Source organism: Monocercomonoides exilis (assembly GCF_001643675.1).
Source record: "Monocercomonoides exilis strain PA203 chromosome Unknown scaffold20-1493094, whole genome shotgun sequence".
In the NCBI taxonomy this organism is placed as follows: Eukaryota; Preaxostyla; order Oxymonadida; family Polymastigidae; genus Monocercomonoides; species Monocercomonoides exilis.
The window spans coordinates 143,112-167,037 of NW_027150565.1; the positions used below are offsets into that span (position 1 = coordinate 143,112).

Genomic DNA, 23,926 nt, shown 5'->3' on the forward strand with positions numbered 1-23,926 from the left:
GCTCAAAATTTACTAACTCTCTTCTGTCAAAACTATTTAGTAGTCCTTTGCAACTAGGAAATCATAAGAGATGAGCGTAGATTGAAAAAGAAAACCTGCGTCGAGTTGTTTTTTTTTCTTCTTTTTTAAAGAAACATTTGTATTTTTGAATGAGTGTGAGAAATACTTCCACATGAATAATATTCTGATTTTTTGTTTCTATTTTAACATGCTTCAAAACATGTTCTCATTGAAAAGTTTGAATTAATAAATAAAAACATCACAGAAAGAGCTAAACTGCTTAATAACCGCAAAAACAAAAATTAAAAGAATAATAGAATGCATAAATGATGGTAAAAAATATCTAACAAGATGAATAAAAAGACACTTAACATAATAATTACTACACTAAATAACTTAACATTTTTACACTCTTATCTTTCTTTTCTTTTTCTTTCAAAATAATTTGATCAGCTTTTGACGCAGTCGAAAGAAGCGAATGAAGTTGGGAAAGCTGCGAAACAAGGACAAAAGCTCGAATCCAGTTTTGAAGTTCGGACCTTGACGTTGCAAGAAAATGATACTCCTTCGAAGGAGTTGAAGTTGGCAAAGGCAAAGATGCAGAAGAAGAAGCAGAAGATGAAGAAGTCGAAACGTTATTAAAAAGTGTGCAACTATCCGGATGAGTCAGATAACAAAGTGGAGAAAAAGAAGAAGATGCATTCAGAACAGCTGATCGAAGGGGATTTTGCTTTGTTGGCTGATAGCATTTCACACACAATTGGAAGGGAAATTCTGTGCTCGTTGGAAGTTGTGACATTCCCTGATAGATATAAATATTTTTTGATAATCAAATGCATGATAAATAATTAAAAAAAAAGATGATTAAAATATAACAGGTTAAATTTCATTAAAATTTTTTTTTCTTTTTCACACTTCAAAAGCTTCTACAAATCCATCAAATTTGATGATTTTCCCTTCATAATCAAATGGATGTTCCGAAATCTTCATCATATTCTGAAATAGAACAACCCACTTCTTCTGCCAGCCACGGAATGTTGACTTTTGAAGAAGAAAGCCCGTCTTAATTGAGTTCTTGACGCTGTGGAAAAATGCCTTTCCTCTTCTTCTCTTTGCCACAAACATTACAGCTTGATCAGTGCTAAACAGCTCAATAAATGTTGGAGAAGCAATTGTGCGAAAGATGTCGAACAGTTGATTAGCCTGAGTGGAAGGAATTGGCGAAGATGTTGCCAGTACAGAAGAAGATGGAAGAGATGAAGTTGACGAAGAAGATGAAATTGAAGAAGATGATGTAGAATTCGAATATGATGGAAATGTTCCAGAATTTGATTTAAAGCTATCTGACTTCGTGGAATTTATGATATCTTCCTCTTCTAATTTTTCTTTATTTGCATTTGATATCTTTGATTTTGATCTGCTTGTTTTCACTTGCATTGGTGAAACTCCAGTTGAAGCTTGTTGACAATTCGAAATATTATTTGAATCATATCTATTTTTTTCCTTGCTCAGCTCACTTGTTGAGCCATTAATCATCTTATGCGGTGATTTGAATGTGTTGCCTTCCTGAAGCTCAGAAAAGGCACATGAAAATGGCATTGATCCACGATACTTGAATGTTCTCTGCGGTTGTTGTCTCTGCTGCAGGCTTCTAAACTGCTGGGTGAACATAGCGCTGAATTTATAAGGATCGAACGATTGCACAGATGGATTGCTAATTTGCAGAGGAGAAGACAAAGAAGATGCAGTCTGCGAAGAAGGCAACGAAAAAGATGTGGATGGCATTGTTCTCGAAGCAACTTTTCCTCCTGTGGTCGCCAGTACACTTTGATTTTCATTGTTCTGACGCGTTGATAACAACTGAGATATTTCTTGACTCATTCCCTGAGATACATTTGCGCTAAATCCAGTTGAAGAAAAAGCAATGCTTTCCATCAGAATAAACTCTGTTTGCTCGCAGAAGTGGATAGCTTTTTTGTTGTTCAGCTTGATCTCAGATGTGTTGTGGTTTCGAAGCATACCAGCAGTCTGCATAACAGACGAAAAATGAATACGAACAGGAGAAAACTGCGACAGCTCGGCTGAAGAAAAAGGAAAGAACGGAATGCGAGCAAGTGCTTCAGTATGATATGGAGGAAACATTGCAGACATCTCATCATCACCAGAAGATGAATCATTGATTTGCACCCTTCCCAGGAACAATTTTTTGATGTTTGTTTCATTTTCATCTGAGATAATTGAGCCATAAAGACCAGAATTGGGTGAAGGCAAAGGCGAAGGAGATGGAGATGGAGAAGGAGATGAATAGATTGCAGGGGATGCAAATTGCTTTGACTTCTTCCTCTCCTTCACTGTTTGTGTTCCACTTTGATCAAAATCGCATCGCTCGTCCCAAACACTTGAAAAGCTATTCTTCCATCTCCTTGCTGCTTTATTTTTTCTGGTGTATGAAAACATTTCATCTGATTTTTCACTATTCTTTTTAACAGTTTTATCCTCTTGTTTTGCCGAAGTTCCGAACATTATCCAAGAAGCACTGTTTTGGATGACATATTCATATTCTGCATGCCTCTCAGCCATTTTAAGCCTCTCTTCTGAAAACGGAGCACTAGGCAGCACTGCAATGATGTAAATAAAGGCATTCAAGTCTCCTCTCTCAATCACTACATCCATTGGTGTGCGGCCGAATCCATCTGTAACATCAATCCGCGCCCCCATCAGAAGAAGCGGAGCGAATGTTTTGATCGGTGGATCCATTTCTGCAGATTTGCGTATTTCAGAGTGAAGAAGATAGGAAGTCTGCAATGAGAGGGATGAGTGAGCATTTAGCAGAAGAGAATTAAGCAATCCATCAGACAAAGATGATACTACTTTTTGAGATTCTTGCACACATTTATGACTTGATTCTTTGAAATGAACAATTCTTTTATCGTTCAAAAGTGCTGTTGGAGCTCCTTCAATCGATGTTGTATACTTTATCTGATCAAGCAACGACTGTGGCAGATGAATTCGTTTTACAGGAGTTGTTGGTGAGCTCATTATCGCTGATGAGTTTGTCAGCGACATCGACACGGCTTGCAAACGTGTTGTGATTGGAGGAGGTGGAATTGGAGGAGAGCGTGAAAAATCTGTGGAATCATTTTCAGCTTCACTTTGATTCTTCATCTGCTTCGTGTTCAACGGATTCAAGTGAGGAGACGATGGGAGTAATTCTTTTTGAACGATTGAAGTTGCAATAACAGAAGAAGATAACGCTGACGATTTCGTATCACCTCTCAAATGTGAGGAAGCAGTAGGGGAAGAAGATGAACCAAGATTCGACGACAATAAGAGATCTGTATAAGTACGTGAATACTTTGGATAGCTGACAACTGTAAAGTTTGCGCTTTCATTGCTAAATCTGTCTGGCATAAGCATCAATTCTTCAATTCGTGCATCAATGGTTGTTATAATAGCATCCATTTCACTGGCATTTTTGTGTGTAAAAAGACAGTGAAGTAATGTCTCACCCAAGCTGTTCTTGCTCTGCAGCACTTGCGGAGGAATTAATGCAGCAAGAGAACGAAGACAGTGAAGAGAAGGCAGAAGAATGGACAGAAAGGCTGCGTTTCGTTTCTGTCCAAATCCTCTCTGCATGGGTGCAGAAACCGTAGCAAAAGAAGTGAAGTTTTCAATTGGTACACTTCGAGACGAAGCATTCACATAACGCAAAAAAGGAGTCATCGGATTGAACTGGGAAGCGTTTGTTGAAGATATGATTGAGGAAGACGAAGAAGTCTGCATTTCAAAATTTTGTGTTGGCTGTTTTCCAATTGATGATTGATTGAGAAGCAGAGGAGTGACAGCCTCTTCAAACGACTCTTCTGAAGAATCATAAGACGATTCAGAAATCATCGAAGTCGGACTTGACTGAGCAGAAGGTGTTTCTGACTCCAAAGTTGCTTCGTTGCTGTTGTCAGAGGATTGAATAGAAAATGCTGCGACGTTGTTGCTCGGAGGAAAAGAAACCCGGGGCGTTTCGTCTTCTTGCTCCAATGCTTTCTGAAGCAGCAAATTACTTTTGAATGCAAAAGAAGCAAAAAGCACATTTTCATTTGCTTCATCTGTTGAACTATCATTCTGATTCTTGTTAACTTTGCCCAGACATGTGGATTCAATCCCCTTTCCCATAAACGAAGCAGATCTAGTCCTTGACTTCGAACTCAATGCAATTGCTGTCACAGCATCAGCAGTAGCATCAAGAACATCCCCACAGCCATTCATGCACATCAGTTGTATCAGAGAAAGCCCATTGAACAGAATAACTGGATGATCTTCTGAGCTCTGTGGAGGAAGAAGAGAAGTTGGAAGAGCAGAAATGGATAAGGCATCAGATGAACTTCGCAGTGCTTCGTTAAACCTGTGCTGAATGGAAAGATATGACGGCTGCGAGAAATAATGATAAAAAGATGAAGTTGAGGCATATGTCACAGAAGGAGAAAACAGAAGCGAATATAAAAGAGGAGGATTTTGCGAAAAAAGAGACGAATAAAACAAAGATAAAAGAGGAGAATTGTTGGAAGCACTCAAAAGAAGTGACTGGAATTTTGTAAGGCCAATTAAACAGAACTGACACTGCTGAGAAGAAGAATGAGACGATTCTTCAACATCACCTGAATGTGAACAACCACAACTGTTCATGTAGTTATCTTTCATATTCTCTTTTTGCTGCTGGAAATCTGAGGTAGGCGAAACAGAAGAGGGAGAAGAATTAAAGAATGACGAGCATGGGAACAACTTGGATAAGATGAAAATGAGAGGAAACAAAGACAGTCGAACGTGATGAGGATATCTCAAAGCAACGGACTCGGCAAAGGGAGTGCAGGTTGTCTGGAAAAATGAAGTCTCATCTTTTGAACTTACTGATTGAAGCACTTGCTGCTCGTCAATTGAACATCGCTTTCTGCCAACAGAAGGTACAAAAGAGCAGCTGGGCAGAGTTAAGCAACACAATGAAGGAGACAAAATATCTGTGTCAAAAATTGGATGCGATTCGGAGATTATGATGCGAAAAGGAGAATAACACGGCAACTGAGAAGATGATCCAAATGAAGCACTTGACAATTGACGTTTTTGATGTTCATTCAATGAATTTCTACTTGCAGTTTTGATTTCTTCATCAGACTGAGCTTTCTCAATCTGCAATGTTGCTGATGCAACTTCTGTGCTTATCAGTTCTGGCATCTTAACAACCAAGTTTGTGCATCGATCAGAATCAGGCTCGCTGAAATAAAGAAACGGCGGCAGCTGCGAAAACAGTTGGCACACGCCGCCCAACGCAATCAGCACGAAAGCAGCTGCAAACTGCTCAGAGCGGATGGCAGAGATGAAAGGCGTCTCTCCGCCGAGAAAGGCAAGAATTGGTTCTCGTGTGATTTTGCATGAATTATCAAGAGAGGAAAACGGAGAGGCTGTGGAGTAAGACGACGACGAAGAAGAAAACGAAGTGAATGATGAAGTCGAAGAAGGCTTCAAAACATCATTTTCCGAATCAGAAGCAAACAAAGGTGATGACGAAGAAGTAGATGATGAAGAAGGAGAAGTCGAAGAATTCAACAGGTTTGTTGAATGCAAAAGCTCACTTTGATCAGAAACAGAATTTTTCTGCACAAGAAACGAAGACTTAATGCAACCATTGCAAAAACAGAAAGAACTTGAATCATTTGAAAGAGTCATCACATTTCCATTAACAGGCTCAGTTTGGCAGTGAAGCAAAGGATGAGTGAACAGAAGAGAAGAAGGACGAGAAATGGAAGGCGGTGGAAGAGGAGGAGGAGGAGGAGAAGACAAAGATGTGGAAAATGCATTCGATTGAGATTTTGATGAGTCCGAAGAAAAGAAAGGGAGCGATGATTGAGCAACAGAGGAAGACAAAGGACTTGTCGTGCTTTGTGAATGAGCTGCATTGCGACTCCCATTCGAAGACGATGAAGAAGCAAGCGAGTTCGAAAGCGAGGGAAGAAAATCCGAATTTGATTGAGAATTAGAAGACGAGACGGGAAGAGTTAAACGCACGATGCATTCTGCCACAGAAGCAGGAGACAAAAGGGACGACGAAGAAAGAAGCCGATGAAGAGGCTCAAAAGCGCCACGCTCAGCAAGAAGATGAATACAGGTGCGATTTCCCATCAGACGGATAGGCAGACACAACGGATGGAGGCAAGGAGTGAGAGAAGCAGATGAATTAGATTGAAAAGAAGAAGAAGAAGAGGAAGAGACGGTTGAAGAGGAAGAAGAAGGAAGCTGTGCTTTTGTGGGAGTAGGATGAATACGAGGAAATAAACGAGGGCGAGCTGAATTTTGGGGTGCTTGGGCTGATGAAGCAAGAGATTCCTGAACTTTGTGAGGATCCAACAGAGGAATCTGCTGGGGAAGAGACACAAAATACGAGCAATTCAGCGGCTTTATATCTTTTTTGCTTTTCTGCACAGAAACATCAGAAGATTTTGGCAGTGATGGTGCTGGTGAAGCAAGAAAAGAAGCTGAATTTCCCTTTGCTGTTGTTTTGAACAATGGTGCCAAGCGTGTCTGATTAGACGAGCCTGCAAAAGAGGAAGCGTTGGAAGAATTAGCTGAATTGTTGCTTGATGAATTTGATGAGTTTGCACTTTTCCCAAACTGAGTGATGGAATTTGCAGTCAAAGAAGGCGGTGTTCTGCTGATTGTGCCCAACACTCTCGACAGCTGTAGTGCGAACTGAGGTTGTCCAGATGCCGGAGCCAGCATCGCCTCCAACAGCACCTCAATTGGCTTTGTGAATGTCTGTGTGCACGCGTGATGAAGAGGGGTCATTCCAACATTGTCAACCAACCACGGATTTGCGTTGTGTCTCAGAAGATATCGCATCAGCGTAACATCGCCACGCGCAGAAGCTACGTGAAGAGGAGTCCACCCGAACACAGAGTCAGCTGCATTCACATCTGCCCCACACGCCATCAGCCACGCACACAGCACAAGACGAGAGCGACGGCAGCGCATGCGATGGGGATCGTGTGAAAGAGGATGGAGGAGATGAGAAAACGGATGGATTGAAGTGCTGCTTTTTCCTTGTTGAGATGAAGACGATGAAGAACAAGTTGAACGATCGGGATTGGAACACAGAAAAAGAAGAGGTGGATGCTCATTCGAATTATTCGAAGGAAGTGGAGCAGCAATTGATTCAACAAAATTGCCATCATCTGCCATTTCAGGTGAACTCTGCTGAGAAGATAACAAAGATGATGAAGGAGAAGCAACAACAGGAATGGAATTACACACACATCCCTTTCGGCACCCGTTGCATTCCCACGAGGCATACTCATCTTCATCCATCTTCTTCTGTCTTTTCTGCCTCAATCCATCTTGTTCATCTCCACTTGCACCCTCACTGCATGAATCGTCTTCCCAGTTCCACTGCGATTCTCCTCTGTCTTCCACATTCTCAACACTCCACTTCGACTTCTTGTTTATCTCTCTTCCTCTGATTGTCTTCTTCCACACATCTGGATTGCGCGGCTCGCCGCTCCACAAACAGGCAGCCAGCAGCGCCGATCTTCCCCAGCAGTCTCTCTGCCTCACCGACTCTGATTGCCTGAGTGTGTCTACAGTGACAGCCATCGACGACAGGAGTGTCATCATCACTGACGAGAAGGACTCAGTGCGGATTGAGGAAGAATGAGATGATGAGGAAGAGGAAGATTGAGGAAGAGAAGCACCGAGAAAACTAAACGCAGTTTCGAACTCGTCCAGCGAAAATGCGAACGCTGATGTGAGCAGATGCTTATTGCTGGGCCTTTCTGTCGAGTCGATCATTTCCCACTCGTATTCGTGTTGCTGAATTGGAAGAGTGTCATTGATGCGCATCTGCTGCGTGGCATCGATTGCAGCTGGCCTCGCTGAAGGCGCCTGACTCAAAACAGGTGCAAATGAATTGGATGCAGTTGTCTTCAGCTTTTGTGTGCTGCGTGTGCTAGCCGCACTGTTAATGATTGATGCTCCGATGAATCCAGTGTCCTTTGGCAGAGGAGCAGACTCAATGGAAGAGTTTGATGATGTCATTCGATGCGAAGAAGAAGGAAGCTGAGGAGAAAGAAGGGAAGTTGTTGCAATGCCATTGGAGACAGCAGAGCCAGAAGTAGAAGGAAAAGGGGTGGAAGCAAACGCAGTTGACTTTTTTGTTCTGTCTTTGATGATATCTTGATTAACTGCCTCATGTATTGAACCAATTTCTTTTATTCCCACAAGAGAAGACGAATGTGCTGGAGAAGCATCAACCACCTCTTCCTTCGTCGAAGGCGTCCATTGCAGTGCCCGTATCAGTGTCACTGGATGCATGTTTGTGGCGAAATGGAAAGGAGTCAGCGACAAGAGAGACAATGGAAGAACAAACAGGCGGAGGTTTGATCTGTCCTTTTGATGAGCTGCAAATTGAGGAGAGGACATCTCAGAAGCTGTGAAAAACACAGAAATTGTGTCATTCTGCTGCTGTGCTGTTGGGAATGTGTCTGAAGAATGTGTTGGAATTATCAGAGAAGGCGGAGATGTCGGCAGCTGAGCTCCGCTTCCGCCGAGTGAATGAGACTGTTCAGAAGCAGAAAAGACAGACACATTCGAATTATTCTCGTTTCGCATGCCTGTTGAATCAATTGCCATTTGCGAAAGACTCAGAGAAAGCAAAGAAAGCGACGAAGAAGACAAAGCAGAGCCTGTTTCATCTGAACTGTTTTCTGCACTTTTTTCAGAAACACCAAAAACGAAACATCCACTCCACTCAACAGCCAATTTCTTCAGAACACCCTGACAAGCTCTGTTAGAATGCGGAGAAAGAAGCGGATGCCTCAGAGAAAGAAGGAAGTTGGCGCATCGATCAAATCCCCTCAGAAAAGAGAGAAGAAGAACATTCTCACCCAGCCAGTTTGTGGCGGTGATGTCCGAATGCAGATTAGACAGAATAGAGATGTGGTTGCAGCACTTGCTGTCGCTGTCAGCTGTGATGAGAGGAAAATGCGATGAGCTGCGAATTCGACGGGACACAAGCGGAGAAGATGAAAGAGGAGGATAAGAAATAGGGAAAGTGCACAAAGAGGAGAAATGTGATGAAGAAGAGAAGAAATCAGAGAGAAGATTCAAAAAAGCTGATGAGCTGCTTTTTGTAAGCGACGGATGAACATGAGCTGTTAGCAAAGAAGTCCAAATATTATCAGTTTCAACTTGCTTTTCATAAAGATCATCTCTCTTCATCTCTTTCAGGACTTTTCCAGAAGATAAATGTCTCTTACGCTTTTTATTCGAAATCGTGGCGCGCTTAATCGGCTCATATTGAAATGGGAATGCGCTTCCCAATCTGTCCACGACCAACACTCCGCCTTTCAAAGCAGACAGAACAAGATTGTCTCCGCTGAACAGCGTTGGGGCATTTGCCAGCAGAGAAGGATTAATTGGATCAACAGTGCTGGTGAAGACAGGATGCAGCAGAGGCGGAGAGGCTTCAGAAGTCTTGTCGTCGGTGGTGGTGTCAGCGGTGTGGGAACACGGGAGAGAGGAGAAGGAGAGGGAATACATGGGAGCATTGGAGGATGACTCAGCCAAAGAAGACGAGGGAAGAGAGGAGGAATGACAGGAAGGCGAAGACGAGGCGAGCGGAGCGAGGGAGTTCATCATGTCTTTGGAGAAAGAGAAAGGAGAAGAGAAGTCAGCAGAATCAGTCAAGGAAGGCTTCATTGAAAGTGGATCAGTCATTTGCTCAGAGTGCTGAAGAAGCGGATGGGATGGGCCAAAAGAATGAACGTCTTCGATGGCAACAGGATAAGCAGATGAGAAAGAAGAGAAGGAAAGCGTGGGAGTGTCAGTGGCAGACGACGCCTGGGCAGTTGACGATGAATGAAGCATTGAAGCAGTAGCAGCTGTGGCAAGTGTTGTTGGCGGGCAAAGATTTCTTTCATTGATTTCTTGTTCTTCTTCCTCATCTTCCTGTTCATGCTTGCCATTTCGTAGGAATTCATTTGCTCTTTTCTCGTCTGCCACTTTGGAAGTCGGTACAGTCGAATTAAGCGGTATCAAATGTGCTTCTTTCGAAGGCGATTCGCTTTGAAGGAACGCATCCTGCGATGACTCTGATAGCATGCTCTTATCTTCTGCTTGACTGTCTTCTTTCGCTTTGACATTCATCTCATCATCATCACCTTCATCATCACTTTCTTTTTCTTTTTCTTCTCTCTCTCTTCTTCTTCTTTCTTCTTCTTGTTCCTTTTGCAAAGCCTGCCTCGCTTCCTCCTTCTGCTTCTGTTCCAACTCCCATAGCTTCTTCATCTGCTCCATCAAAACAGTCTCCTCCTTCTTTTCTTTCCTTTTCACATCAGCCGGCGCACATAACCCGCCTTCCAGGAACATCTTCACACACTCCGTATTCAGTGCACGTGATGCACAATGCACAGGAAGCATGCCATTTCGGTCGTACAGAAAGAGAGAGGCGCCATGAGAACAGAGAATATCACAAAGAAGAGCATCACCTGAACTGCTGGCGAGGTGGAGTGGTGTTGTGAAGGGGATGGCCTGGAAGAGAGGGTGGAGGGAGAGTTGGGTTGGGTGGGAGGGATAATGAAAGCGAGGATAGAAACAGGAAGAGGAGGAGCAATATGGACAGATGGAAGAGGAAGAGGAAGAGGAAGAGGAAGAGGAAGATGAATGTGGCTGAAGTGATTGAGAAGAAGTGTTATTTTTTGAAGAAGAAGAGGATGATGAAGTGTTGTTGTGAATGTGAATAGATGTTTGAGTCTGAGAATCTGTTGACAAAGCTTCATTTGGAGTGATTGTGTTGAAGAGAAATGAATGGAGTGCAGAAATGATTGATTGTTGTGAGTGAAGTGGACAATAAAGAGATGGAATGGGTGAACGTGTAATGAACTGAGTATTAGTAGAAGCTGAGGAAGAGAAGGAGGAAGAAGAAGCAGAAGCAGAAGAAGAAGAAGAATTAAAAGCAAACTGTGAAGTGTTGTGGAGGTGGAGCATTGTGGGAAAGCGAAGAGGAGTGCAGAAGGAAAACACGGTTGAGAGCCTGCTTTCATCAGAAGATGTCAAATGAGACAGAAATAATTGATTTTTTGCAGTTTCTGATGAACTTCCATTTTGATTCATTTGCAGTTGGCTATTGTTAACATTGGCAGACTGTTGTGTTGGAAAAAGAGTTGACTGAACAAGATTTCCATTGAACTCGTCTTTTCTCTGTGAAAAAAGATTTGGGTGTTCTTGAAGACGCCAAAATGTGGGGAAGAATGCTGCTTTGTTGCACAGAAACCCGCCACAAACATCAGCGCCGTGAGATAAAAGCAGACGGACTATCGAATGCTGCCTCCGGATTGTGGCGATGAGAAGAGCAGGAAAAGCAATGAAAGGCGAAGGAACAGCAGAAGACCTGTCAAAATGCTCATTTGACATATGATTATTTGTTTGACTGTTTGTCTGCCATTTCATTTGGAGTTGTGTCTGAAATGAAAGCCAATCTTCGCTGAATTCATCTACAAAACTGGCAGTCGCATTTGGGTCTGCACCTTTTTTGAGAGCACGCTGCACTTTGCGAGGCAGCTCAGCGTCGGGTGAGTAGATCAGACAAGACAGAAGATCAAAACTGGCTGAATGAATGGAGCGGAGTTGATGTGAGACAGAAGTGCCAGATTGTGTGGGTGAATAATGTGAAGAAGAAGAAGAAGAAGAAGAAGAAGAAGAAGAAGAAGAAGCAGAGGAAGAAAAAGAATTAGATTGATTTTGAAGTGAAGGTTGTTGAAGTGTTGCGTTGTGTGTTTCATTTGAGTGTGATGATGAATGTTTTTGCTGAGTAACTTCATCTGTTGCTTTCACATTGCTCTTTTTGTTGCTTTGATGCTTGCGCTTCCTTTGTGTTTTGTGTGAATATGAAAGAGATGAAGGAAGAGATGAAGGAAGAGGAAGAGGAGGGGCAAAAAGAAGCGAAGCGAGTGGTGATTCAACAAATTCCTTTGAAGGCTGAGCAGTTTTTGAGGAAGTGGGAAAGAAGAAAAGAGGAAACTGATGACATTTTTGGAATGTTGAATAAGAATCCTTTGTTCTGCTTTCAACGCTGCCTTCTTTTGCTGAAGTGGAAGAAGACGGAAAAGCAGCCGGAGAAAAAGGCGAATTCTGCAGCGGCCCAAACATAAACGGCGGATGCGCAGAAAACGGCAGAGTTGGAGTCTCAAAGTCTTCGTTGTGCTCAGATGTTTGGCTGTCACCTGAAGAAAGCAGCTGTTTGCTTCGCAGCTCATCAGAAATTGGCTTACCAACAGGAGATTCATTGGCCATTCCTGAGAGAGAGTTTGAAGCGAGACGAAGAGAGTCAGAAAAGCTGATGTTGTACGAGGCAGACGGGGCGAAGTTGGTGGAAGATGTTGCGTTGTGTGCAGCGCCGACAGAAAGAGAAGAGAAAAATGGAGGAGATGTGATTGTGTCATAAGCAGAGGAAGCAGACGATGAAGAAGAAGAGGAGGAAGCAGATGATATTTGAAGTGGATGGAGAAGAGAACTCTGAGGTAATGAAGAAGAAGAAGAAGATGATGATGATGAAGAATATGTGTGAGTAAACACAGGGGAAGATAAATCAGCTGCATTCAATCGAACATCACCAGGAGTTGTGGACTGAGTGAAAAGAGTCGAAGAAGACATGTTCATCTGCTTCTGCATTCTCTTTCTGGCCATCTGCCGTGCCACATCCATCATCACACACACCGTTCTGATGGAGCCTTCGCCATACGGCGCAAACAGAAGAGGAAAAGACAGTCGGAAGAAAAGTGGCAAAGGAGGCTTCGAAGGAAAATAGGACGAAGCAGTCGAGGCAGAAGACGAGGCAGCTGTCTCAGCACTCAGAAAGGACGACTCAGCTGCTGCAGAAGAGGAGAATTTCGCGTTTTGCTCCTTCAGAAGAGGATGAGGCCGTGCTCTTTCCATCGCATTCCACTCTCTCACAGACAGCAGCCACTCCGCTGCATCCTTCTCTTCCTTCCCGTCGGCTGGGCGCACACTCCACCCTTCCCTCTCTGCGACCCATCCGCCCCGCATCTCCTCCAGCTCCTCGCTTCCCACCCACATCTGCAGCAGCTCCTGGCAGCTCAGCCCAAACACATCCTTCTCTTCAGTCGGCGAGCCATGCAGCAGAAGCAGACGGACAAGCGGAGCATCACATCGAAGAAGAGCATAATGAAGAGGAGTGCGATGAGAGGCATCGAAGACAAACGGAGAGCACCCGTAGAACAGCAGCAGCTCTGTCGCAAGCACATTGCCGCTGCAAACAGAGGCAAACAAAGGAGAAGTGAGTGAATGTGTTTGAGGGATCAGAACAGGAGAGAAGGAAGAAGAAGGAGAAGGAAGACGAGGAAGAAAAGCGAAAGATGAGTGAGTGTTCTGAAGTGGATGATGTACGAGTGAAATGGCTTCTGTGTGCTGCATCGGAATTTGGAGGCTGAAAACAATCGAAAAAAGCCTTTCACGCAAAGTTTCTGCTTTTTCGACTTTTTTATCAGAAATGTGGCTATCTGAAATGCCAAATGGAACAATGTTATAATTTGAGGATGCGCCTGCTGCGTTGTCATTTCCTGATTGAATTGGATAATTCGCTTTGCAATCTGCTCGAAGGACAGCATTTTCCTTCAGCTCTGCAGACTCCGAAAGCAGAAGAAGCAGTATCTTCTCAAGGAGAGGAGCAAACGAAGTGATTGAAGAGAGAAGAGAAAGAATGGGCCTCGAAGAACTGCAGATGTGTGCCAGCACAGAAAGCGCAAAGGAATTCACTGGGTGAACAGCAGCTGTTCTGTTGTGCGATTCTTTCTGATTGGCTTGAGACGCAACTGCCTGCTGAGAGAGCAATGAGGTGCGGCTGAGCTCAGGAAGGCTGTCGATGAGGGAAGGAGAGTCAGCAGAGGAAGAGTGAAGCGAAGTGGACGAAAGGGACGGCGAGTCCAAGCTGCTCATCAGCATCATCGGCACTTCTAGTGCACGCTGCTGCGACAGTGCAACGTGGCTTTTGTGGTCGATGCCCCATTCTTCTGGCAAGAAATCCAGTGTCCCGCTTTCCTCGTCTCCTGCCCTCAAATTCTTGTTCCTCAATTTTTCTTGCGCTTTCAATCGCTTGTGTGTCAAATCAAGCTGCCTGAACGCCACACCTTCTCCGTCTTTTGCAGGAAAGACAGGCTGATGAATTCCTTCGAAGGTCGGCCTCCCTTTCCTCCTCTTCTTTTTTGACAGATGCTTTTCGCCCCTCTGTGCGTTCTGGCTAGAAGACTTGGCATCAATTTTGTCTGATTGTACTTTCGCTTCAGTTACAGCTTGCAATTTGGTCTGCGAATCGACTTGTAAAAGCGGAGATGAAAACGAATTCTGTTCTGTTGGCGTTTCTTCAACATTGGTTGTCACTTTATCAGTAAGTCTTCCTGGTGAAGAAAACGAATATGAATTTTCTGAAGGCATAGCAGAAGACTTCTCTTGCACGTTCATCAATGCATTACGTTTATTCGCATTAATGATTCGAGAAAGAGTTGGAGTTGGCGTTGTTTTAGTTGATAAATCCATCTTTCTTTGGGATAAGGATGGCGTTAAGAGTTCAGTTAACTCTTGCTGATGATGAAAAGAAAAATCTAGTGCTTGCTGTTCCAGTTTGCGTTCTTTTTCTCTTTCTTCAAGAATCCCTTCTATCACTAATGTTGTCCATCCAACCATTCGATGGGAAATACCAACTGACAAAGCACATTCACCTCTGCAATCATCAATAATTAAACAATCCCTGCACATTAAATAGAGCCAATATCCAAAAACATTGTTACCTATATCAACAGATATTAATAATGGAGAACATTTTTCATTATCAAGGAGCGAAAGAGGGTTTATAACGTTGGAATAATCATTCCAAGAGTAAGTTAGAAAATGCTGAGTTAAAACAATCTGTATAGATACATCAAAAGGTGGAAGCTGTCCAGCAATATAATGAAAAACATTCATTCCGTTTTTAGGATTAATCAGACTGTGAAGAGTGATATCATTTGAATGATTTTGAATAAACGAAAGTACAAGTTGGTTATGACCATTTTTCAGTGCAAATAAAATAGGAGTTTCGCCTAAATCATTAATGTACGATGAAAAAAATGTTCTGAAGGATTGTATTTGCTGAAATAATGAACTATCTCCGCAAATAATAGATCCAATGACATTTTGATTAAATAATTGCGATTCTCCCTGTAATTCATCCATGCAACCAACAATATATTGTTGTTTTTGGAACTTAATCTCTTTTCAGTTTATTTTTCTTTGCTATAAAGAAAAATAACTCTCAATAAATAGTGTCAAATGAGTATGGGCATTTAATAATAATGATCATTTGATTTTTTTGGTTATTTCAAACATTCCAAGTAAAACGAAAAATAAAATGAAATGAATAACTTTCATATTAATAAAATCTTAACAATTAAAAAATTTTATGTGTAAGTTCTTTTTGATTTATTTCGCAAATAAAATTCAATTCTCATTGATAATATTTCGCTCTTAATTATTTGATGAAAATATACTTATTTAAAAAGTAAAAAATTCTATTATTCATTCGTTATCATTTTTAACAGAATATTTATTATTTCGACATATCACTCATATCTCGTTTTTGTGGTGAAATAAGAAAAAGAGTTTCAAAATTAGTTTTTAAATAGTCAAATTTGTTCCAATACAAGTTAAGAATCCAAAAAAAACGGCAAACGTAAATAAATACTCTTATGTGCAAAACAACAAAAAAAAAAAAATAATCTCCATTTGATCTTAACACCTGTATAATGGGTAACATGCTAAATAAAGGTTTTATTGATCTCAATTTTGGAGTATATAAGGAAGAATCGTTAAGTTTTTAATTCCGATATTTGAAATAAGGAGCTTTTGTGGGGAATATTAGTTGAAATGGAAAGTACTATTACTACTGATAACACAAAAGTAGCAACTGATTGTTCTAGAATTGTATGCTACATGAACATTTATGAGTTATTTTTGATTTTGTTTCCACATTTTTGATAACTTAGATGTCGGAAATTGTGTTCTATAGGACTTATGCACAAACAATAGATCCAGGAAGGAAAGAAACCTTCGAAGAAACAGTTCAGAGAGTTGAAAACATGCACATTTCAAAGTTTCCAGAGCATTTTTACGAAATTCATCAAGTGATGAAGTTTGTGAGGGATCGGAAAGTTGTCCCTTCAATGCGATCAATGCAATATGCTGGGAGAGCCATTGAAATTACAAACGCGAGGATGTACAACTGCAGTTTCACAAATATTGAGTGTTTTCGTGATTTTGCAGATATTCTTTATTTGTTGTGCTGTGGTGTTGGCTGCGGTTTCAGTGTTCAAAGAAGACATATTTCCAAACTTCCTGTTATCTCTTCAGGAACAGAAGAAACATTTCTCATTCCAGATTCAAAAGAAGGATGGGCAGAATCAGTTTTCCATCTTTTGTTGAATCCTCAAATAAAATTTGATTATTCTCTGATCCGTCCACGTGGAGCTTCATTATCGACAGGAGGAACAGCAAGTGGACCCGAGACTTTGGAGTTTATGCACGAAGAAGTCAGGAAAATACTTAAAAATGCTACTGGAAGAAATCTTCATTCACTCGAAGTACATGACATTTTATGCTTAATTGCAGATCTTATCGTCTCTGGCGGATGCAGAAGAAGTGCAATGATTTCTTTGTTTGATGTGGATGATGAAGAAATGATGAACTGCAAATCTGGTTGGGAATGGTTCAATACACATCCTCATAGAGCAAGAGCTAACAATTCTGCCGTGCTATTAAGAACTTCTCCATCTTTCCTGGACAATCTTCAGATGTGCGTGAAGAAATGCTTTGAGAATGGAACAGGGGAGCCAGGCATTTTCTTGACTAACGATCCCGATTACGGAACAAATCCTTGTGCAGAAATCTCTTTGAGGTCAAAACAAATGTGCAATTTGACAGAAGTTAATGTCGCAGCATGCCAATCAAAAGAAGACTTTCTTTCCGCTGTGGAAGCTGCTACAGTGATCGGAACAATCCAGGCCACATATACCAACTTTCCATTTGTCCAGAAAGAATGGAGCGAAAACTGTCAAAAAGACTCATTGCTGGGCGTTTCATTGACAGGGCTCGCTCAAAACTGGGAGATGATCTCGGCAGACGGAGGAGCAACATTGGAAGAAGCAGCTACAAGAGCCAAAGCAATCAATGAGGAATGGGCCAGAAAGCTTGGCATCAATCCAGCTTCAAGAATCGGATGTGTCAAGCCAAGTGGAACGACTTCTGCGTTGCTGGGAACAACTTCTGGAATTCATGCTGCACATGCTCCTTATTATCTCAGGAGAGTTAGAATGGAAACGGATTCTCCTTTAACAGGGAAACTTTTGTGGATGCTTTTGAAGCAAAAGAAAATGCTCGGATTGCTTGGATCTGATGAATCTGAAGCAGATGATCCGTTCTCAAATGCAATTATAACGAAATCAAACTCTATTGATGTTACACGAAACTCACTAGCGAAGCTTTCTTGGATGACTGATTCATGCGAATCTCTCATTGGATTGCCTTTGATTGAAACTGATGTCTATGGAAGAGAAAAATGTGTTGAAAAACCAGAGGAAAATGCTTCAAACGAAACAGAAGAGGCATCTGAACCAGCCAAACCAGCAAAGCCAACATCAAGAACAATTGTGGTGACATTCCCAATGAATATGAGCAGTGCAATCCAGAGGGCAGAAGAATCGGGTGTTGAATTACTCGAAAGGGCAGCATTCATTCACAAGCATTTCATCCAAAAATCTCACAGAGACGGACCAAACTTCCACAATGTTTCATTAACAGTCAACTACAAGCCAACTTCAAAGAAGCAAGTTTCAAAGAAAGAAGAAGATGGAACTGAAACCAAAAAAGAAGTGACAGTTGAAGGAGAAGAGGATTCTATTCTTAAGTGGCTTATTTCACACACAGATAGCTATGCAGGCATTTCAATGTTTCCTGATATGTCTTATGGAGCTGATGTTGAAGTGAAATATCCACAATTGCCATTTGAGGAAGTACCAAAGGAAACATTTGATGAGTGGGTTGAGGCATGGAAAAAGCTGGGTGGAGTGTGCTTGCAAAAAGAGGAAGAAGTCGAAAAAGAAAAATTGAAAGGCGAAAGCACAGAGAAAAGGAAAGAACGTGTTATTGAAGAAGACCCAGTGAAGGTTGTTTGCTCATTGCTAGCAGATTCTGAATGGAACATCAATGCAATTGATAAAAGAAAGGAAATTCTTGCATGTGCAGGAGGAAATTGCGAATATACGTAAATTATGAAATCTCTCTTACAATTGTAATTTAGATTTCTTTTTGTTATTCTCCACAACACGCTTGCATTTCCCCTCAATTCGTTTCAGTGAAGTGTCTATCGACACTTTTATATTTCAACATTTCACTTTTCCTTTGAATCACTTCAACTTTTTGTTATTTGTTATCCAAAAAGAGAAAATTTCGAAAAAAAATATCAAAATATTTTATTTTCATCACTCAAAGACTTTATCAACTCGAGTTGTGGTGCTAAATAACATCGCAATAAAAAATGCTTCAAAATAACTAAAATTCAATGCTCACAACACAATCAAACAAATATATCACAGAGTTTTATTATCTTCACAGATATTTCAATTATTTCACAAACTTGGAAATTCATATATATTTCCACCCGAACATATGAAAATTTAATTAAAAATAATCTCATTGGTAATTACTAAACATATAAAAACTTCAAATCAAATAGCTAAATCTTTGCTAAAATAAATTTATAACGTATACAAAATCTAATATTATATTAGCCAAGTCAGCAGATGTTCCTTATCCTTAACTTTGTAATTATGCACAGGACTCGAATTGCCATATCTCTGCTTTAGGGTTCTAAAATCATTATCAATGGACGATAATCCACTCTCAATCATTCTTGTTGCCATCGCTTTTTTGTCACTTTTATGTGCTCTGATAAAGTCTCTTGCCTCGTAAATATACAAATGAATAAAATACTCGGAATAATAGCTGTAATCGCTCCAATAGCAAACACTGTTACAAATCCCTTCAGCATAGTTAGCAGCAGCAAGCTCTCTGATAAGCTGAGGAGAGCGCATAATCACTCGCAGAAAGAGTCTGACGTAATTCATAAATGATGTCTGACTCCCTCTTCCACATTCGCTTTTGTAAAGAATAGTTGTCTGATGCAAGTTACGTGTGCCGTGCGTCCAAATGCAATCGCTTACAGGCTGTGGAAGAGGATGCACAGACAGCACATCGCTTGAAAAGAGAGGAACATAAAGCATCGGAGAATGGATTTCATTCGAGTAGATACACGATGCAAAACAAGATCTTGTGGATATCATGTCAAGAAGTGCATACATGATTCTTTTATCCAGCACATTGCAGTAACCTCCTGCTTTGCTGTTCAAAATGTGAAGAAGTAATTGAAAAGCTGCATATAGAAGCTCATTTTCACAGCCTATAAAACTAAAGCATGATGGAAAAACGGAACAAGAGGGGACTGAAGAAGGCATCACGTCGCTTCCATTCAAAAAATATGTTCCGCTTTCAAAAACTTTTGTTGATCCTTTCATTCTCTGCTGATAAGTGTAAACTTCCTGAATGATTTCAGCAGCACGCCTTGCAGCTGACTGAATATTTTGTGCGCCAGCCGCACGAACACCAAAAGCGCATGTAGCAAAGCTGTCCATCGCATACAGCGCAGACAGAATGATTCGAGGGTGCGGAAACGACGAAAGCGCAAGTGCCCGAGAAAATGTGGAACGCGAATAAAGCGGACGCATTCTGAAATCTATTCCATTTTGTCCTGCAAAAGCTGACATGGCGGTTAATCCACTTTCCACTTTGACCAAAGGATCAACAGGAATTGACAGTTCAACGGAGTTGATCACATAATTCATATCAACTTCGTCTTCATCTTTTTCGGCATTCTCAGAAGAAGCACTGACATCATTAGGCAAAGTGCTTCCTTGTTTAATCTTCTGATCCCCATTTGAACTGCTGTTTGTCTGTGCACTTGAGAGCCGATCTCTTTGCAAATGAATTTGATTAGCAGATGACGGTGGAATATTGACACATGTTTTCCTTCTGATGTCTTCCATCTGCCTCATTTCGCTCTTAAGCTCTTCAAAAATGCAGCTGTTGCTTTCTTTTGCATCGCATCCTTCACACTCATCTGTTTTTGATGCTGATGATGAAGAGCTTGCTGCCTCTGCATTGCTTGCTGCGTTTTGAGACCTCAGCTCTTCCAACTTCTGCTCAAACACCATCTTCCACATATCTGCTTCATCGTCATTCACCAATGAAATACACGACTGAACAATTGGATGCGTTTCAGAGGGATAGATCAGCTCAGAAGATGCTGTGCCTTCGACAACATTAGGAGGATCACAAGGGGCGCCAAGTGTCCAAAGTGGCTGAATGAAATGGTGGTGGCTGTCTTCCATCTGTTTTTCTTTTTTCACAGCCTCTGCTTCTTCTTCCTTCTCCTGCCTTGTCTGTTCAAATGGGAACTTTTCACAAAGAAGCAAAGACAGCACCCCAGCAGCATCAGCAACACTATCATCCACAGCAGCCTCTGCCAACTTGTACAAACAAGAGCCAAGCGATCTGAGAGTGCTGTTGAATCTTTGCTGCATCCGATAACGCCTCATGTAGTTGCTTGTCCAGTAATAGTAGTTATCGTCTTTTTCACTGTATTTGAAACGCTCAGAAACATAACGCATCATCAGATATACGGAAGGCAATAAATAAGGCTTAATCTTAACGTTCTCTGATGAAGCCGTTAACGAAGACGAAGCCGAAAAATGAGTCTGCGAAGAACAAAGATTTATCAGCATCTCAATAAATGGCGATGTCAGAAGAGCAATCCAAAATGCCTCTCTCCAACGCACACACTCAGACACCACCGCCAAACACGGCACAAGCAACTCCTCTGCGACTTGTGGAATGGCACGCACCAGTTCAGACACCATTCCCATCCGTGCCACTTTCAGCGCTGCTTCCTTTCGCCCTCTCACAAACCACCACAGCACCCTCAGCAGATCCTGTGCGAAGGTGCTGCTCGACGGCAAGGCATTTGATGAGACAGAAAAATGCTTCTTAAACAGACGGTGGATGATGGAGAGAAAAGGAGAATGGAAGAGGAATGAGCAGATGGCCTGGTGGACAGACATTGTATGTGCGTGGCGGAATAACCATAGAAGAAGATTCAAACCTGATTGAGCTGTTTGTGGTTCACTGAATAAAAGAGAAAGATGATAGAGGAAAGAGGAATTAATAAATAATAAAATAGAATTTGAAATTCAAATAAAAAGAAATGAAATAGAAAGATAATTCAACGAAAACAATGCAAACCTCAACAGTAAAGCAGCATTTGTCACTTCTTCTGAAAGTGACCAGCTTTCTTTCAACGATTTTGGCAAAGTCTTTTTAACTTCTCCTTCTTTTTCTTTTTCTTTTATTTCATTTTCTTTGCCTGCTTTTTTGTCCATTTCACTATTCTGACCAGAAAGAGTAATCCAATCTATTATCTTTTGTGCTTTTTTTCTAATCACAACATTTCTCATTGTCAAAGCAAATCCTAAAAATGACTGCAGACATTTAAACGCATTGACATCTATTTCTTTCTTATATTTTTGCTTTTCTTTGAAAAATTCTTTTTCTTTTTCTAATTTTTCTTTCAACTCTCTTTCTTTTTCTTTTTCTCTATCTTTTTCTTCTGTTTGATCCTTTTTCTCTTTTGTCTCTTCTTCCTTTAACTCAGTTTCTTCTTTTTCTTCATTTTCTTTCACTTCTTTTTCACTCTTTTCATCGACTTCTACCAATCCAACATCATCTTCAGGTAGAAATCTCTCAATTGTATTCAAACAAGTCTCACAAAACAGATCAAACTGAGCATAGTTCTTTATCCATTCTTCTTCCTTTCTAACTTCTTCATCAATTGCATCTTGTTTCACTCGTTCAAATTCCTTTGCTGATTCTTCATCCAAAATGTTGAATCCCTTTTTGTTTCGCGTTCTTTTCTTTTTCGTTTTCAGTGCTGCTGCTTCGTCTGACACAAACTTATCAGCACGCGACTGCTTTGATATCTCAACATTGCCCTCAAAAAGACCATCATCATCATCTTCTTCTTCTTCCTCTTCTTCATCTTCATCTTCATCTTCTTCATCATCTTCATCACTATCCTCATCATCACTATCTTCTTCTTCTTCTTCTTCTTCTTTTCTCTTTTTTCTTTCAATTTTCTTGTTACTTGAAGAAGAAGAAGATGATGATGATGAGAATTCAAATAAAGAAAATGCTTTTGATTCAGTTTTTTGCTTACTTGAACTTTGTGATGAAGTCTTTGGTGAATCTTTTTTATTACTTGAAGATGAGACTGAGGCAGAAGCAAAAGCAGAACTTGCACATTTCGGAGGAGGTGATTTGGATGCTGCTTTTCTGACTGAAGAAGAAGAAGAAGTCTTTGCAGAAGGTGGTGGAGACAAGCTGATTTCTCTTTTATTCGATACAGCAGGCGGAGGAGATCGAGATTTCGATGTTTTTCCATTTTTTCCTTTGTTTTTGCCATTCTCTTTGTTTTGCTTCTGTTTTTTCTGTGCTGGTGGAGGTGAGACGGAATGCTTCTTCTTTTCGTCTTTGATCGCATTTGCAGTGTTCTCTTTACTTTTTCCTTTTTGTCCAGTTTCCTCTGGCTTTTTCTGGGTGATACTCGAAAAATCCATTTTTTGTGCTTTCTGCTGTTTTGAAGACTTTTCTTGTGGATTTCCTGAGGAATCCATAACAGATGCCGAGGCAGAGGCAGAGGCAGACGGAGAAACAGGAGGAGTTGAAGGAGGAGATGCAGGTGGTGATGTTGAAGACGCAGTTAGAGATAATTTTGGAGGCGGAGAGCGAGATTTTGAAGAGCACTTGAATGAACGTGAGGCAGATGAGCTTTGATCTGGAGGTGGAGATCTTCCTCTCCTTCTCTGCTGCATTCTTATTTCTTCTTCAAAATAGGGCTTTCGCTTCATCTCTTTCTCTATGCGTCTTGCAAGTCTTTCGAAAAACCCAATTTGAATCACTCCTGGAATAAATCTTGGGGTTGATTCAATCAATACACTAAATGAACATAGAAGTTCGAAAGTCTTAATCTTATTTCCAATGCAAAATAATCATACCCAATCCCACGTATTCCCTCAATTGCACAAATTGGATTGTCAAACTGCAGTTAATATCATAAAAATGCAAAAAGGACTATCATTTCATGAATAATTTAATAATAAAACAAACGTCAACAAGAGCATTGAAAACGAAAGCAATTGCTTTTTGTTTTAGAGGCAATGAATTTGGGCAAAAGAGTCGAATAAGGTCCACTAAAATTTCAATTGATGCATTCTTGAAATACAAACAAAAATGAGTGTTAAAAAAAAGTGGAAAATTTTACCGAAAGATCTTTATTCTCTCTTGAAAACGACGAATCAACAAGAAATCGAATAAATGAGCTGTTTATAAGATCTGGAAGCCGCCACAACATATCTGAATTTTTCAAAAAGAAGAAAAAAAGAATAATCATTTTTCATTTTTCAGGGAAATAAATAAATTCAAGCCATCCGAGACAATTTTATGAAGCGTTTTAAGATGTCCCCAATGCGGATATAATTCTTCTCTTGAAATATCTTCCAACTTACATATATCTTTTGGAAGCTAATCAAAATCGACCAATTATTCCATAAAATTAAAATGATTCCGAAGCTCATACCCATGGTAATGACATCTATCAAAACAAACCGATTGCAATGAATGGTGTGCCTCAAATAGATATTTCTTAATTATGAAATCCCATAACATAAAGCTCTTC

The 23,926-nt window shown here is 40.9% G+C and overlaps 3 protein-coding genes across 3 annotated transcripts; 1 reads left to right on the forward strand and 2 right to left on the reverse strand.

Moving 5' to 3' along the window:
* Positions 1 to 176: 176 nt before the first annotated feature.
* Positions 177 to 14,808, reverse strand: MONOS_3211 (putative Ankyrin repeats (3 copies); the record flags this gene model as incomplete). Its single annotated transcript, XM_067873196.1, has 2 exons — positions 177 to 802; positions 916 to 14,808. 2 exons carry the CDS (start codon positions 14,806 to 14,808, stop codon positions 383 to 385), a joined length of 14,313 nt encoding a protein of 4,770 aa, XP_067728022.1. The 3' UTR covers positions 177 to 382.
* A 1,088-nt stretch (positions 14,809 to 15,896) lies between these two features.
* MONOS_3212 (ribonucleoside-triphosphate reductase) lies at positions 15,897 to 18,560 on the forward strand. Its single transcript, XM_067873197.1, has 2 exons — positions 15,897 to 16,011; positions 16,074 to 18,560. The coding sequence occupies exons 1-2, from the start codon at positions 15,955 to 15,957 to the stop codon at positions 18,348 to 18,350; spliced, it is 2,334 nt and encodes a 777-aa protein (XP_067728023.1). The 5' UTR covers positions 15,897 to 15,954; the 3' UTR covers positions 18,351 to 18,560.
* Positions 18,561 to 18,665: 105 nt separating this feature from the next.
* Positions 18,666 to 23,842, reverse strand: MONOS_3213 (uncharacterized protein; the record flags this gene model as incomplete). The annotated part of the gene is made up of 6 exons (XM_067873198.1): positions 18,666 to 21,321; positions 21,439 to 23,187; positions 23,247 to 23,290; positions 23,359 to 23,463; positions 23,686 to 23,772; positions 23,828 to 23,842. The coding sequence occupies 6 exons, from the start codon at positions 23,840 to 23,842 to the stop codon at positions 18,864 to 18,866; spliced, it is 4,458 nt and encodes a 1,485-aa protein (XP_067728024.1). The 3' UTR covers positions 18,666 to 18,863.
* Between the last annotated feature and the right edge of the window lie 84 nt (positions 23,843 to 23,926).

Bases quoted from the DNA above. Each gene is read 5' to 3' on its own strand.
- MONOS_3212 (XM_067873197.1), top strand. From the start codon at position 15,955: ATGGAAAGTACTATTACTACTGATAACACAAAAGTAGCAACTGATTGT. The intron at 16,012-16,073 runs GTATGCTACATG...TTGATAACTTAG, and splicing joins CAACTGATTGTTCTAGAATT to ATGTCGGAAATTGTGTTCTA.